We start from the raw sequence: 17,627 nt of genomic DNA, 5'->3' as shown, positions 1-17,627 counted from the left end.
AGGTTGAACATTCTTTGGCATTGCCTTTCTTTGGGATTGGAATGAAAACTGACCTTTTCCAGTCCTGTGGCCACTGCTGAGTTTTCCAAATTTGCTGGCATATTGCATGCAGCACTTTCACAGCATCATCTTTAAGGATTTGAAACACTCAACTGGAATTCCATCACAGCCACTAGCTTTTTTCATGGTGATGCTTCCTAAGGCCCACTTGATGTTCCATTCTAGCATGTCTGGCTCTAGGTGAGTGATCACACCATCGTGATTATCTGTGTCATGAAGTTCTTTTTTGTATAGTTCTGTGCATTCTTGCCACCTCTTCTTAATATCCTCTGCTTCTGTGCTGTTTGTGTACTTTATTGTGTCCATCTTTGCATGACATATTCCATTGGTATCTCTAATTTTCTTGAAAAGATCTCTGATCTTTCCCATTTTATTGTTTTCCTCTATTTCTTTGCATTGATCACTGAGAAAGGCTTTCTTTTCTCTCCTTGCTATTCTTTGGAACTCTACATTCAGATGGGTGTATCTTTGCTTTTTCTCCTTTGCCTTTAGTTTCTCTTCTCTCCTCAGACAACCATTTTGCCTTTTTGCATTTCTTTTTCTTCAGGATGGTCTTGATCACTGCCTCCTGTACAATGTCACGAACCTCCATTCATAGTTCTTTAAGCACTCTGTCTGTAAGATCTAATCTCTTGAATCTATTTGTCACTTCCACTGTATAATTGTAAGGGATTTGATTTAGGTCGTACCTAAATGAATGGTCTAGTGGTTTTCCCTACTTTCTTCAATTTAAGTCTGAATTTGGCAATAAGGAGTTCATGATTTGAGCCATAGTCAGCTCCTGGTCTTTTTTTTTTTTTTTTTTTTTGCTGATTGTGTAGAGCTTCTTAAGGTGTTACAAATAGTAAATCAGGTAATTCCAATAATGGGCTAAATTATTTCTCACCTGATTGATGAATTCCAAGTAATTGGAAGTTCATTCTCTTGATTGTTAAATATCTGTCATCATTATGAATGACATGTTAAATTAGGAAGTTTGCTTTTAAGAAAAAAGTATTCATTTTATGGTGATAATACAAGTATATATTTTGATGTGGTGCATTGCTATGGTAAAAGCAAATTATTTATAGACATAATTCATGATTGTGCCCAAACAAGCTGGAATATTTTACTAACCAAAATAGAATTTGAAACTGTGGTTATCAATTGAAAAATGTTTATATTGTACATAAATACAGAGCAACTGAATTATAAAATGTTTTGAACCTTTAGAAAAACTACTTTGTAAATCAGCCAAATGTACTGCTGTGGTTTGTGAGGGAATCCTGTAAATTTTGTGCAGTGTAAGTTAGAAATAAAGAATCAAGGTGTTCAACAAATAGGAGTATCTGGAATTTGAGAATATGAAGTATTAAAGACAAGGTATTATTTTTTTTATTTACTTATGGCTGCACTGGGTCTTTATTGCTATGTGCGGGCTTTCTCGAGTTGAGGTGAGCGAGAACTATCCTCTAGTTGTGGTATATGGGCTTCTCAGTCCAGTGGCTTCTCTTGTTGGTGGAGCACAGGTTCTAGGCACTCGGACTTCGTTAGTTGAAGCATGTGGGCTTAGTAATTGCGAGTTGCTGGCTCTAGGGCACATGGGCTTCAGTAGTTGTGGCTCATGGGCCCTAGAGTGTGCAAGTTTCAGTAGTTGTGGCACACAGGCTTGCTTAGTTACTCCAGAGCGTGTGGAATCTATCAGATCAGGGATCTAACCCGTGTGCCCTGCGTGGGGAGGCAGATTCTTAACCACTCCGCCACTAGGGAAGTCCTATGGTAAATTGTTAATGTATTTTTAATACACACAGTGTTTATAACATGAATTTAGTTTGTAATATGTGTATTTTATATATTCAGTGGTAGTGCAAAGGGGAACAGGAAAGAAGTTTATTCTACCTATAATCTCCGTCAGCCCTCATACTGATATAAACAATTAGTACTTGTATCACTCTTAGGTCAGTTGCTATTAAAATATAGTTTCAGCCCTACAAAATTGCTACCGTAAGCCTTTTCTTTAAGGAAATTCTAGAGCTAACATTCTCTGGTTATATATGTATAGATAGGAAAATGTCTGGATGTATGTGTGCTGAAATCGTAACAGTTGGTTTCTCCTGGGTTTTTTGGTTTATTTTTTTCTTTTTGCTAATTTATGTGTTCTGTTTTTCTCTACAGTAAACAAATTGTACTAGTGGTAAATAAATAAATAAAATTAGTTTCTTTAAAATACGTGTACAAAAGAAACCCCCCAAACTGAAAAGGAATAGTGAAGTTCTTTGAACTATTTAATTTCCTTGGGAAAGGCAAAATATCAAGCCAAAGGATAGCCATTATGCTTTTCTGTCAGTTGTTAATATGTAGAAGACCCACGTTGAAAGTGTATTATGAGGTTGCTCTTAGGATCTGCAATTATGTTTTATCCTTATGATTCTCTTCAACTGAATACAGTTACCACCTCCTATTTAAGTTCGGTACTGGGGTTGGTCTCCATCTCATCAGGAAGGGAATAACTGTTTCTCTTTATAGTGAAGATAGTTTCCTTAGTGCTATATTAACATTTGTTTTTTAGCTGTACTTGCTTACTGTCTTGAATTCCTGTGGTTCCTCTAGCTTTTGACTGCTAGCTTGAATTTACATGCATTTATCTTACCTTTTAGAAGCTGTACCATTCTCTTTAACATGTGTGTATATATCTCTGTGTGTGTATTTTATATATATATATATATATATATACACATCCATATTTTTCTAATTCTCTGTTTTTTACTGGCATCCCTAGTTTCTGCTTTTATTTTTTATATCTGGATATCTTTCTGTCAGTTAGTTTAGTTGCTGACATACCTAGACTTTAGCTTCTGTATATTTGATTTCTGTCTCTACACTTGACTGTTAATTGTTCTAATATAGATTACAGAACCAAAGTGATGTCTCTGCTTTTTAATACGCTGTCTAGGTTTGTCATAGCTTTTCTTCCAAGGAGCAAGTGTCTTTTAATTTTATGGCTGCAGTCATCATCTGCATTGATTTTGGAGCCCAAGAAAATAAAGTCTGTCACTGTGTCCATTGTTTCTGCATCTTTTTGCCATGAAGTGACGGGACTGAATGCCATAATCTTAGTTTTTTGAAAGTTGAGTTTTAAGCCAGCTGTTTTACTCTCTTCTTTTACCTTTATCAAGAGGCTCTAAAGTTCCTCTTAAGAGGGTAAAGCTCTGTAGCCTTACCTTGTAAGGCTTACCTCGGTAGCCTTGTTGTAATAAAGGATTCTGAAATTCTGTCAGTTGTTAATATGTGGAAGACCCACTTTGAAAGTGTTAGTATGAGGTTGCTCCTAGGATCTGCAGTTATATTTTATCCTTATGATTCTCTTCAATTGGATTCAGTTACCCCCTTCTTTGTAAATTCAGTACTGGAGTTGCTGAACTGAAGTAAAAAGTTATTTTAAAATTACATTGAAATATGCATAATAAGCCAGTTATTCCTACTGAAGAAAAAGTTTTGAGTTTCTGATTTTTGGAATTTAAGATGTTGTCATATTTCTCTTCCTTCCCATTAGGTTAAAGATCCCACTGTGCAGATAACCAGCTCTGATTACATTGAGAAATTTTACTTGCTTCCATTGCAGTCTCTTCAGTCTCTTTTAATAAAACTTGTTTTATCTGCTGCTAAAGTGACCAATAACAAGTAGTGATTACATTTGTGACAACACGGATGGACCTGGAAGATATTATGATTAGTGAAATAAGTCAGGCAGAGAAAGACAAATACTCTGTGTTTTCACTTATATGTAGAATATAAAATAAAACAAGTGAACAAGTATAACAGCATAAAAACAGACACTGAGATACAGATAAACTAGAGGTCACCAGAGGGGAGAAGTGTAAGAGGAGAGCCAAAATAGGTGAAGGGAATTAGTAGATACAAACAACTTACAATAAGGGACAAGGATGTAATGTACAACAGAGATTATAGCTTGCTAATGTCACTATAATTTTGGACACATGACTATAGAATATAACCTGTAAATTCTCTTTTGTTACACAATTTGTACATGATTTAGGTACTAATTCAATTTATATAATTATGTTAATTGATAACAGTATTATTTTGCAATTTGGATAATTTCTTCATGTCCTTCTGTGATACAGTTAATGGGTTAACTATTGAGCAGGTTAATTTTTTTTTAGTATAAATTTTGGGGCAGCTGCCTTTGGTTTTAAATTGCTGACTTTCAATTGAGATTATTCTCTCCACAACCATTTTAATTTTTTTTTTTACTCACTGGCTATTATGCATGATTCTTTGGGTAAATGCATTTTTTTCAGAGCTCTTCATAAAGGTACTTTCTGCAAGACCAAGAATTATATGTATAACAAAGAGTTTATAAAATTGGAGAAAAAATTATTTCTTGGCCCAATTCAAGAGTAAATCTGATTTAAATGCATGTATAATGTAACACACATGCTTTTGGAACTAGGAGCTAGCTAAACACCTGCATGTTTTGTGAGCTTTTAATGTAGCTATCCTGTTTTTCTTTTATAGGAAAGTTAAAGGAGGAAATATCGATGTACATCCATCAGAAAAAGCACTTATTGTTCAATATGAAGTGGAAGCTACCATTCTTGGAGAAATGGGGGATCCCATGTTGGGAGAACGAAAGGAATGCCAAAAAATGTAAGTTTTCTTCATTTGTGCATATTTGAAAGTAGTAAACCTTATACAAAGTTTGTAGAAATCTGATGTTATTTAAATTTGCATAGATAATGAATGACTATGGCATTCCTCTCAACCTACATTATCTTAGTGAAGCAGAGAATATATTAAGCTATAAATATAGAGTATATTCCAGAGAAAATCATGTTTATGAACTTAATTGGAACCTAATGAAAAATGCCTGTTCTTATTAATCCCATTTTATAAATGCATATAGTAGAATATGACTTGTGAAATCAATTATAAGAGATATGTTTATGTTAGACATTTTAGCCTAATTTAGCAAGTTTGTATTTTAGCTGATACCATATTCTTTCTTCCCTGAAATTACAGAAAGGTATATGACTTCTAGAATTCACAAATGGGACATGTACCTTGAATTCATCCCTTAAAAATCTAGCCATCTGAAAGATGTTAATAGTAGGACAAGCATTTTCTGACTCAGTGAATTGACCTTAGATCTCCCAGTGTTCTACACACTTTCCTTTCTGCTTTTGTAGTACTTTCAGGAGTCCTTTGGGAACTGGCCTTTTTCATTTGTCTTCAGTTGTGCTGGCAATGATCTTGCACTCTTGCCATAGTTTTGTGGAAGTAGAAAGGGTCTGAGATCACCTAATATTGTTTCCCAACTTTATTCCCTGCAGAAAAATATTTGACCTGGGAATTAATTAAAAAGTTAGTATGTTTTGGAATATTCAGTGATTAAGTACATAGTGTAGAATATAATGTAGTTAAGTATAGTCAGGATACTAGGAGTGCATATGATGTTATTTAGCTCACTGAGAAGCACCACAGCTTAAATGCATAGCAGTGGTTCTCAACTGGTTAGAATTTTTTTCCTCAGGGAACATTTTGGTTGTCATACTGGAAGGTGCTATTGTTATCTAGTGGAGAGAGGCTGAGGTGCTGCTAAGCATCCTACTATGCACAAAAGAGCCACCTGCTAAGAAAAAACGATTTGGCCCCAAACTTTAATTGTGCTTCAGTTAAGAAACTTTATTGCACAGCAACCTGAAAAGAGAAGCTACCGACTGTCTTAAGATCTCTAGTCTGTCCTCTTATTTGGGTTAGAAGGACACTAAATTTCATAGATAGTTCTTTAAAGATAAATAAGTCCTGAGATAATCCACTGGATTGAAGAGATACACACATGTATACACACATACTTAATGCTGTAGATTTTAACTCACATGCTCAGTTTTTTGTATTCTGTCACACTGTCTTCCATTTGTGTGTTTGTGATTGCTGCCTAAATTTTATGCATATTGAAAAAATATGAAATCTCTTGATATTTTTATTCATTTGATTTCCAAAGAAAAGCTAGCAGATTAGGGGTCTTTGCCTTTAGAACCTCATGCATCTGCATTTCGTAAGTGAAATTTAGATTTTAGTTTCTTAGTAGTGTAGTAGTAGCCTTATTCAACCAGTGAGAACTGGTTGTTGTTATTTGAAATGAGAATAAGTGAGAATTGTAGTTATTGTTTGAAAATCTGTAGGTGCTCAAGACAAGGGATATACTCACTAAAGAGTCAGCCACCTGGAAAGAGTTACTATAGACTGACCAGAGTAAGTAGATTTAAACATCAGTAAGGGAGGAAAAACCTCTGTTACCCAACTTTGTGATAGTCATCCTTGGTCACTCAAGATTTGGAGAGGAGTATTATTGTGAGACCAAAAGGAGAATATGATTTGTTAATAGTTCAAGAGGATTTATCAGTGACGACGGCTAGGGTGAGGGTTTTGAGGGAGAAACTCATAGTTTGAGATAGATGTGAAATTAAATCATCATTAAATTTCATTTAATGCAGTGGCAGTCAGTGCTATGACTCAGCTCCAAAAGATGTATTTCATTCTCCCTTATTGGATAAAGGAATATATAAGCCCACCTTGAACAGAATCCCAGTTTTCTGAATATTTCTGAGAAACCTCTGGTTACGATCTGAATAACATGCACATTTTTGTGAGTTTTTTGTGTTCTTAATAGGCATGGGATGCCTATTTTTTTGATTAAAGAAATAATCAGTAAACATATAGCTAGTCGTATATATTTGACACTAAATCCTAGTCATATATATATATTATATATATATATATTTGTCTCTTTTAGTAAGGGAAGGATTTAGGACAAAAATGTACACACTAAAAGAATAGAGTCTTTCTATTACTTGGAAAGATGATGATGAATTAGATTGTTTATATATATATAGTAGAAAATAAATCTAAAAATGATTTTAAAAGGTCTGCTTTATTAAATCAAAATACTACTTACAGACCTGTTAAATGTTCAAAGTCTAAAACACTAGTAGCACTAGATGCTGGTGAGGATGTAGAACAACAGAAACTCACTCATTGCTAATGATAATATAAAATGTAACAGCTACTTTGGAAGGCATTTTGGCAGTTTCTAAGCTAAACGTACACTTACCATATGATCCAGCAGTTTTGCTCTTAGATATTAACCCAAAATGAGTTGAAAATTTATGTCCACACAAAAACCTGCACGTGAATCTTAATAGCAGCTTTATAACTGTCAACAGTTGGAAGCAACCAAAATATCCTTCAGTAGGCAAAAGAGTAAGCAAACTGTGTTGCATCCATATAGTCAAGTATTATTCAGCACTAAAAGAAATCAACCATCAAGCAATGAAAAAACATAGAGGAACCTAAATGCATATTACTAAGTGAAAGAAGCCAGACTGGAAAGGTTATATACTGTATGATTCCAACTCTATGACCATCTAGAAAAGGCAAAACTGAAGTAAAAGTAGATTAGAGGTTCTTAGGGGTTATGGCGTGGGGAAGGGGAGAATATGTGGAACACAGGGCATTTTTAGGGTAGTTCAAACTATTTTATGTGTGTGTGAAATTAGGCATTTGTTCAAGCCCACAGAACTATACACTGCAGACTGCACCCTAATGTAACTGTACACTTTAGTTAATAGTATGTCAAAATGATTCATCAGTTATGACAGAGTTACCACAAGATGGTGATAATAGAAGAAACTGTATTGAGGGAGGGTGGTGGGGACATATATGGTAACTCTACTTTCTGCACTATTTTTCTGTAAATCTAAAACTCTTCTGAAAAAGACTAGCAAGAAAATTTCCAAAATTATATTTATAGAATTTCTACTGTGCCTGTTCTCAATCAGATTTATGGAAACTTAAGATTTCCCAGTTCCTTGTTAAAATTAAACATGGAGAGGTCTTTTGAGAGGTTTTCTCAGGATGAATTCTCCTTTATATTTCTACTTCCTGATGTGCAGCTAAAATTATACAAAAGTATTCTGTAGTTTAAAAGACTTAAAAGGTAGGAAGTTAAAAAGCCAAATAAATTGTAGAAAAAACTAAAATAAAGAGACAGAGTACTGCTAGGATTCTTGTTGCAGACCATAGAAACCTCTCCAGCAAAGTCAAGCATAAAAGGAATGTATTAAAAGCTGTACGGTAGCTTATCAAATCCCAAGAGGACCAGATTTGGGGATGACTGTATAACTGGGAATAATATTCAAATCACTTTACTAGACTTGTTTCAGGAGAGAGCATCTGTATCTGAATAATGACTTCAGAGATGCTGAGTGCAGGACATTTTTCTAAGGTCTCTGTCCCTGTTGCCTCTTTTTCTAAGGTCTCTGTCCCTGTTGCCTCTAATGCCTTCAGTTTCTCCCAAACTTAGCCATCTTCAGTTCATTCGCTCAGTCATGTCCACCTCTTTGTGACCCTATGGACTGCAGCACACCAGGCTTCCCTGTCCATTACCAACTCCCGGAGTTTACTCAAACTCATGTCCATTGAGTCAAGGATGTCATCCAACCATCTCATCCTCTGTCATCCCGTTCTCCTCCTGCCTTCAATCTCTCCCAGCATCAGGGTCTTTTCCAATGAGTCAGTTCTTTCACATCAGGTGGCCAAAGTATTGGAGTTTCAGCTTTAGCATCAGTCTTTCCAATGAATATTCAGGACTGATTTCCTTTAAGATGGACTGGTTTGATCTCCTTTCTGTCCAAGGGACTGTCAAGAGTCTTCTCCAACACCACGGTTAAAAAGCATCAATTCTGTGCTCAGCTTTCTTTATAGTCCAGTTGTCACATATATACATGGCTACTGGGAAAACCATAGCTTTGACTAGATGGACCTTTGTTGGCAAAGTAATGTCTCTGCTTTTTAATACGCTGTCTAGGTTGGGAATAAGTTTCTTCCAAGGAGCAAGCATTTTTTAATTTCATGGCTGCAGTCACCATCTGTAGTAATTTTGGAGCCCCCTAAAATAAAGTCTCTCACTGTTTCCATTGTTTCCCCATCTATTTCCCATGAAGTGATGGAACCAGACGCCATGATCTTAGTTTTCTGAATGTTGAGTTTTAAACCAGCTTTTTCACTCTCCTCTTTCACTTTCATAAAGAGGCTGTTTAGTTCTTCTCTTTATGCCATGAGTGTGGTATCCGTCCTGAATATTCATTGAAAGGACTGATGCTAAAGCTGAAACTCCAATACTTTGGCCACCTGATGCAAAGAACTGACTCATTTGAAAAGACCCTGAAGCTGGGAAAGATTGAAAGCAGGAAGAGAAGGGGATGACAGAGAATGAAATGGTTGGATGGCATCGCCGACTCAATGGACATGAGTTTGAGTAAACTTTGGGAGTTGGTGATGGACAGGGAAACCTGGCATGCTGCAGTCCATGAGATCGCAAAGAGTCAGACACAACTGAGCGACTGAACTGAACTGAACTGTGGTGTTATCTGCATGTCTGAAGTTATTGGTATTTCTCCCGGCAACATTAATTCCAGCTTGTGCTTCATCCAGGCTAGCATTTCTCATGATGTACTCTGCATATAAGTTAAATAAACAGGGTGACAGTATACAGCTTTGACATACTCTTTTCCCAATTTGGAACCAGTCTCTTGTTCCATGTCCAGTTCTAACTGTTGCTTCTTGACCTGCATACGATTTCTCAGGAGGCAGGTCAGGTGGTCTGGTATTCCCATCTCTTGAAGAATTTTCCATACACACACACACACACACAGAAACACAGAAACAGTCAAAGGCTTTAGCATAGTCAGTAAAGCAGAAGTAGATGTTTCTCTGGAACTCTCGCTTTTTCAATGATCCAGTGGATGTTGGCAATTTGATCTCCAGTTCCTCTGCCTTTTAAGTAAGCCATCTTCACTAGCGGTCTTCACTAGGAAGTATTTCAGCACTGTGGCTCCTTTTGTTTCTCTTTTTGAATCTAAGCCTTGCATGAGTGCATCTGCTTGCGAGAATCTCTTGCCACCAGTTTGAGTCTTCACCCTGAACCTAATTTTTTGTCCTTATAGCTTTCTTTGTTGTCATGAATCCATGTAAATTGGCAATTGCTTCCAGATTTTGAACAACCTTTTCTTATTCATCTTGCAGTGAATTTCCTGGACTAAATTAAAAGGGAGGAAGAACCTGTTTTTTAATGTACTGACAAATATAACTATATTCATTTGTTCCTCAGCATTCCTCATATAAGTCTTAAAATGCATCCTACTTTTTTTTTCCTTCTGCATAATTTCCATCAGAATAATCAAATCTGAATATGTAAATATTGTATTCTGTCCTTAACTGAAAACTATGACTGTGAATATGGTCAAGAAAATGACTTATTTTTGTCACTATGGATTTTCATATCTAATAATTAAAAACTTTATATGATATAAATATATGTATATGACATCAGAAAGACTGATTTATAACTGGTCTCTGGATATGCTATCCTCCCTAGATGAGTCAGATGTAGACTTTACCATTCCTTTTGTTATCTCATTTGTCCAATTTGAGGAAAATCATTGTTTTGCATTTTTTTCTAAGTCTAGCTATATCTTATACTTTATTACATGTTACTAAAAGAGACTATGTCAGGTACATTTAAATATTTTATAAATTATTTAAAAGAAGTACTGTTTAAATTGTTACTTACTTTAATAATAACTGAGTTGGAAAATTCTGATTTGCCTGCAGCATCCGTCTTAAGAGTCTCAATGCCAACACAGATATAACTTCCCTGGCACGGAAGGTGGTTGAGGAATGTAAACTCATTCATCCCTCAAAGCTAAATGAAGTAGAACAGCTGTTGTACTATCTCCAGAACCGCCGTGATTCAATGTCAGGGAAAGGTAAGTAGAAGAACAACTAAATTTTTAACGCAAAACCATAGCAAAAACCACCTCAATATTGTAAGTAATTAGCCTCCAATTAAAATAAATTAATTAATTAAAAATGAAAGAAAAAAAAACAGAGTTGTTTGTAGTTTGTACTTTTGATATTTAAATGGTGATGGTTTTTTTGTTGTTGTTGTTAGTGCTATGACTAAGTGAATGAAAGAGTAAACAAACATACTAGTATTCCAGGCTTACAAAAATAAGTGTGTGTGTGTGCGTGTGCACATATGATAAAATAAGGAATAAAAAAGCAAATATCTTTCATATTGATTCTGGAATAATAAAAAGAGAGAATTGAGGCCTGGAAACCTGTTTTCTCCACCTGAGCAACTTATTTATATTTTCTATATTTCTTATTGACAATTAATTGATAATTTGGATTACTAAAGTATTTAAGTGTTAAAATATTTGTGGTATGCATATGTTTTGTGAATCTTTCTTAGGAAAACTTAGATTTTCATTGCCAAACATCTCTATTGTTACTATTCTTCTATTTTTAACTGCCTCATAAAAGAATAAATTCATTAAACTTAGAGCTAAGTAATTGATTATTTATAGAAGACATTTTCCAATGTCCAAGCTCAAAACAAAAGTACAGGTATTTAAATGGAAAGTTATCTCAGATTAATCAGTGGTTACTTATTCCATTTCATAGTATTTATTAATGGACAGTCCATGGAGTCATGAAGAGTTGGACACAACTGAGCAACTTTCACTTCACTTCACTTATTAAGTTTACGTATATCTTTCTTTTCATTCCTGAGTTCTATTATATGGTACCCTTGACATAGCTTATACTTCAGTTTTGATTGTATTAAGTAGAAAAAATGAAAGAGAAAATTTATTTGCACTTTAAAAAAATTAAGCAGTCATTTCTCTCCATCCATAGCGAATAAAATGCCTTGTGCCTAATATGTACTTTTATTAGTTAGCCTTGTATACAGTATATAGCACACATTATATGATCAGTATGTATTTGTTGAATGAACTGAATAGCTGTGAATTTATTTAAAAACAAAAATAAGCATTTCGAACTTGATTATTTCCAACTGCATAGCTGGCACTCCAACTACTTAGCTGTATACCTACTAATTATTAATAATAAGTGCTATAAGGAAAATATTATCAAAAATTTTTAACTACTTTGTGATAGACTGTTTCTGTAACAGTGTTACTGGATGATAAAAGATAATATCTTCAATAAGTTAAGTTGAAAATGAGAAAAGTAAATCCTGTGCTTTTAAGATGTGTCTGTTCCTACTGTAGGTTGTACAATATAATTAAAATTAATCTTTCCTAATGCTACTGTACTTAAGTACTGAAGTCGCTCAGTTGTGTCTGACTTTACAACCCCATGGATTGTAGCCTACCAGGCTCCTCCCTCCGTGGGATTCTCCAGGCAAGAGTACAGGAGTGGGTTGCCATTTCCTTCTCCAGGGGATCTTCCTGACCCAGGGATCAAACCCGGGTCTCCCGCATTCCAGGGAGATGCTTTAACCTCTGAGCCACCAAGGAAGCCCTTAATACAATTCTGAGAACATTTGTAATAAAATAAAATAATACCTTTAATGAGAACCCTTTCACTGAGTTTTCAAGGTAAATCAGTCTTCTTACCTCCTTCCCCAGATATTAGAGTAATATGAGGAAATTTTCATATTATCATAAATTCAAATCATTGTTTCTTTATATAGATACTGATGTTTGGAGACATATATGAAATGCTATGCTATAGCATATATACATTTATTTTTAGAAATGATTCTATGTTCTTTCTTTTTACCTGATATTCACTATTTCAAAGCCAGAAACCTAGCCCTAAAGGTGGTTAAAATAAAATTATAGTAGTTTTTGATTATATGATTCTTTACCATAAGTCTTTTTTTTCTCTATTTATTAAAACTACTGTCATAATAAGTTATCTGTTTGAGGAAAAATCTAGCTGTTGAGAAGACATAACTTTGTTTAGAATGGCTACCTTCCTCCAAAAACAATCAGGATTAATTCCTGTTATATGTAAAGCATTTGCTAATTTTAGAATCAAAATTTTGATATTACTTGAACTTATTTTAATGTACAGTCATTGCTTATGTTTTTGATCCAGATCAGATCAGTGAAGCATTTTTTTATTTTCTTTTTAGAATACGAAGTTCTGCTGTTAGTCAAATAATTCAACATAACAAATGACTCAGAGTTATATTCACCACCATTAATGCCTCTTTAATCCATTTGGGAGCAAGTGAGGATTAAATTAGCACAAATATTAAACATTTGCCTTTTAATTTATGGACCTAATTTTGTTTAAAAAATCAGCAACTGTATTTTAGCTTCTTAACTTTACCCAGGTTATTTCTTTTCCATTTTCTTTGTTAATTTTAATTTTAGTCTTTTTATTACTGAATTCATTAGTTTTTGATTTTCTCATTCTCACCTTAAATGTGAATTAGGAAAAAAAAAGAAAAAATAGATTTTTTGCTTCTTGTTGGCAAGTCTAGGTATTTACATACCTAACTGTTAAACAATGAGGAAGCTAAATTGCTACCTAACGTAACTTGGAGATTATTTATATATTTTATTAAACTCTCCTGGATATCCTCATTAGAACAAATGTATTATAGATGAGCATTTTTTATACATTGGAAAAAGATTACCTCATAAATTACTCATTTTAAGATCCCCAGCTTAGCTAGAATTAAACTCAGCTGCTGAAAATAAAAATTAGCCAGAAATCCAAAATCCTGGTTCTTCTCATTAAAACAAAATCTTTTTACAGAAAAAAAAGAGAAGTCAAGCAAGCCTAAAGATCCACCTCCTTTTGAAGGAATGGAGGTAAGACTGTATTTTTATATATTAGAGAACTGATTGTAAGGTAATGCTTTACCATCAGTAGTTCCTACAGTTACATTAGACAAGTGTGGGATTTTTAGAAGTGGTTGAACTTAAAGTTCCCAAAAAAGATAGAAAATAAATATTTAATAAAGGAAAAAATTTTGGGGTATGTTTTTTAGACAGTTTATTTTGATAAATTGTGAAAAGTATTAGCTATTCTAATTGCAGTGTGTTTTAAAATAGTTTTTAATATATTATGGTAGATACTATTTTATATTACATTTAAGATACTTTATTAATATAAATAGGCCAATTTTAGAGTTTGTTTACATCCCATTTTTATCATATGGTTTATGACTATTTTCATATTGAAGTTCCATCACCCAAAGATCTAATCTCTCCCCGTACAAAAAGATTGCTACCATGAGTCCTTTGAAAACTTGTCTCATTATCAAGAGCAATATATTGATCACAAAATATCGTTCCTTTGACAACTCTGTTGAGTGCTGCTGTTCTTTTAGAGTACTTCCTTCCTCTTCCTTTGTTTCAGATTGATGAAGTTGCTAACATTAATGACATGGATGAGTACATTGAGTTATTATATGAAGATATTCCTGACAAGGTTCGGGGTTCTGCTTTGATCCTACAGCTTGCTCGAAATCCTGATAACTTGGAAGAACTACTACTGAATGGTAGAATTTATGGACTTATATCTATAAATATTTAAAGTTTAAAATTATTGTGAATATGATTTTTAAATTATTATAATAGGTAAGCTAAAATTATTTATATCAAACTTAGGAATGCAATTGTTTTCCAGCTCTTTATTACTTGCCTTCTTACTCAAATTTCTTAACATGTGGGCATAATGTTTAAATATTCTCTGGAGAATGGACAAATAATTTAAACAAGAAAAATAAAGTCTTAATGGTACTGTTTATTTTCTTCTATTCCGGAAGACTTTTTATTCTTTCAATTAGGATATAAAATCAGACTTTTGACAATTGCATGTGTATGCTTTCATTAAATTACAGTTAATATTTTTTAAACAGCACAGCCCAAAATAGTACTCTTTTAAATTTCATTTAGCTTGACTTTGATGCCATGTATTTGCTTTCTTTTCACTAGAAGTGCTAGGTAATTAAAAAAAAAAAAGGAGATACAATACTCTTAAAACCTTCTTTCTCGTTTTTACCACTATAGAATACCACTATAGAATTATTATAATTTTCTGATTATACTTTAGCCCAAATTAAAATATAGAAGATATCATTATGATCTAATTTCTGTCACATGATAATACCTTTTTATCTATTGTCAAACTCCTTTTATGGAGCTGGTCCAGCGTACATCAGTACTTTCTAGCTTGGACAAAATATCCTGGGATCTATCCAGAGAGTCATAGGATATTACCAATATTCCAGTTAGGAAATTTGTACATTTAAAATATTTTCTAAATTGTGCAACTCATATATTCATATATTCTTTTTAAGAAATTAGAGTATTACAGATAAAACCCTTTTGACCATTAATCTGTTCCTATAATCTATAGTCTATAATCTGTTCCTATTCCTATAATCTGTTAGGAATTTGGAATTCATTCTTCCAGATCTTTTCCATACTTTTACACATAATATATATAGAGGATTTTTTTCCTGTGTTAAAATATAGAGTGAATTTTTATGTTAATTATATCATACTTCTTACTTGGTAATTTTTTCTCCATGTAGTAATGTTTTGAGATTACATGCATATAGCTACATACAGTGTTAATTAGTTTTGAACTACTTTTGATTATTGTATTTTATGAAGTTATATACATATTCTTTAGCCATTCCCCTATTGATGGTTATTAGACTTTAAAATTAGGTCTTAAAATTTCCAAATTTTCCAATAGGAAACTTCAGTGAACATCTTTGTTCTTATTTATATATACAAACCAGGGGGTTTTTTAGTGTGTACACAGAAACAAAAGTTATACAGAAATACAGGTCATAATGTCTTAGGGATATTGTTGAATTGTCCTCCAAATTGTTTATGCCACTGTATATCCAGACCCATGGAATATGAAGGCTGTAAAACTTAAACATTTTTGCCTTTGTGTTGTTGCTAACAAACAGTACCTCTTTGGTTTAAGTTGTATTTACCTGATTTCTAATGAGTTTGATCTTTTTCTCATGTCACTAGACTTTTGGAATTCCTACCCTGTAGAGCTTGTATTTATACATACGTGTGAATATATGTATATTTACATATAAATATACATTTTTTTAATATATGTATATATATAGTCATCCCTCAATATCCATGGGGGATTGATTCCAGGGCCTGCCAAAGATAGCAAAATCTGCAGATATTCAGGTCTCATAGTTGGTCCTCCATATCCATTTCTTCTACATCTGTGGATGCAGCCATTCATGGATCATGTACAGGTTACCGTTGAACAACAGGAGTTTGAACTGCCAGGTCGAAACATGCATACATAAATTTAAGTCCATGTTCAAGTATAAATGGACCTGTGTGCAGTTCAAACCCATGTTGTTAAAGTGTCATCTATTGATATATATCCTTTTTCTTTTATGTACTTAGAAATAGTTACTTTCAGTCTATTGTCTTTTTTTTTCCCTTGACATATCTTTTTCCATTCTTTAACTGTCACCCTTTTTGTGTATTTGAATTTGAAGTGTTTTTGTTAGATTGGATATAGAGTTGGGTCATATTTTTTAATACATTTGAATAATCTTCCTTTTGATTGGCATGTTTATTCTATTTACCGTTAAAATAATTACTCATAAAGTGGGATTATCATCTAACATTCTGTTTGCTTTCTGTTTATCTTGTTTTGATCTTCTGTCTCTCCATGACTGCCTTCTTTTATGTGAAATATTGTCTTGTATTCCATTTTAATTCTTTTGTTATTAATTTACTATTATGTGTTTTCCTGAATTAACTTTCTTAGTAGTTACCCTGGGATTACAGATACCAACTTAAGTTTTAAAAATATAGTTTAACTTAATGCCAATAGAATTTTAATAGTCCATAAAACCTTTTTTTAGTATACTTCCCACCCCACATCTTTATACTATTAATTCATACATATTACATCTGTATATATTATCAGCCTGTCAGCAAGAAACATAATTATTGATATATGCATTTTAAAATCAGAAGAAAATAATACAGTCAAAAATATGTTTATAATGTCTTTTAGATACAGAGAGAGTTACCTTTACTGGTGCTCTTTATTTCTCTGTGTGGATTTAAGTTACACTCTAATGTCCTTGTACTTCAGCCTGATGGAATCTCTTTTGTATTTCTCATAATGCTAACAGCAAATTGTCAAAGGTTTTTGTTTTGTTTTTTTTAGTAATTTGACTATGTCATCCCTCTGGCTTTCTGTCTCTGTGGTTTCTGATGTGAAATCAGCTGTTAATCTTATTGAGGACCCTTTGAACATGTTGAATTGATTTTCTCTTGCCACTTTCAGTGTTTCCTTTGCCTTTGGCTTTTGCCCGTTTGACTATGGACTCTGCAATCCAACAGACTGTAGCCCACCAGGCTCCTCTGTCCATGGAATTCTCCAGGCAAGAATACTGGAGTGGGTAGCCATTCCCTTCTCCAAGGGATATTTCTGACCTTGAGAATCAAACTCAAGTCTTCTACATTTGCAGGCATATTCTTTACCTTCTGAGCCACCAGGGATGCCCTCTGATGTGTTTAAGTGGTGATATCTTTTAGCTGATCTTGCTTGGAGTTTATGGAGCTTCTTGGATATGCAGATTGTTTTTCATCAGATTTAGAAAGTTTGGGCCATTATTATCATAAGTATTTATTCAGCTCTTTCCTCTGTATATACTCTTCTCTTGG

The 17,627-nt window shown here is 33.6% G+C and overlaps 1 protein-coding gene across 2 annotated transcripts in view; it reads left to right on the top strand.

Moving 5' to 3' along the window:
* Positions 1-17,627, top strand: part of KIFAP3 (kinesin associated protein 3) — a 145,864-nt gene that overhangs the window by 15,333 nt on the left and 112,904 nt on the right. For both annotated transcript variants that reach the window (XM_005690630.2, XM_013970173.2), the window contains exons 2-5: positions 4,579-4,710; positions 10,735-10,889; positions 13,705-13,760; positions 14,311-14,452. In XM_005690630.2, coding sequence (XP_005690687.1) covers positions 4,579-4,710; positions 10,735-10,889; positions 13,705-13,760; positions 14,311-14,452 — 485 coding nt within the window. The remainder of the gene's footprint in view (positions 1-4,578; positions 4,711-10,734; positions 10,890-13,704; positions 13,761-14,310; positions 14,453-17,627) is intronic.

The sequence above is a fragment of the Capra hircus genome, chromosome 16 (genome assembly GCF_001704415.2).
Source record: "Capra hircus breed San Clemente chromosome 16, ASM170441v1, whole genome shotgun sequence".
Taxonomy (NCBI): Eukaryota; Metazoa; Chordata; class Mammalia; order Artiodactyla; family Bovidae; genus Capra; species Capra hircus.
Note: the sequence above shows the minus strand (reverse complement) of the source record. Positions and strands in the feature narration are given on the sequence as shown.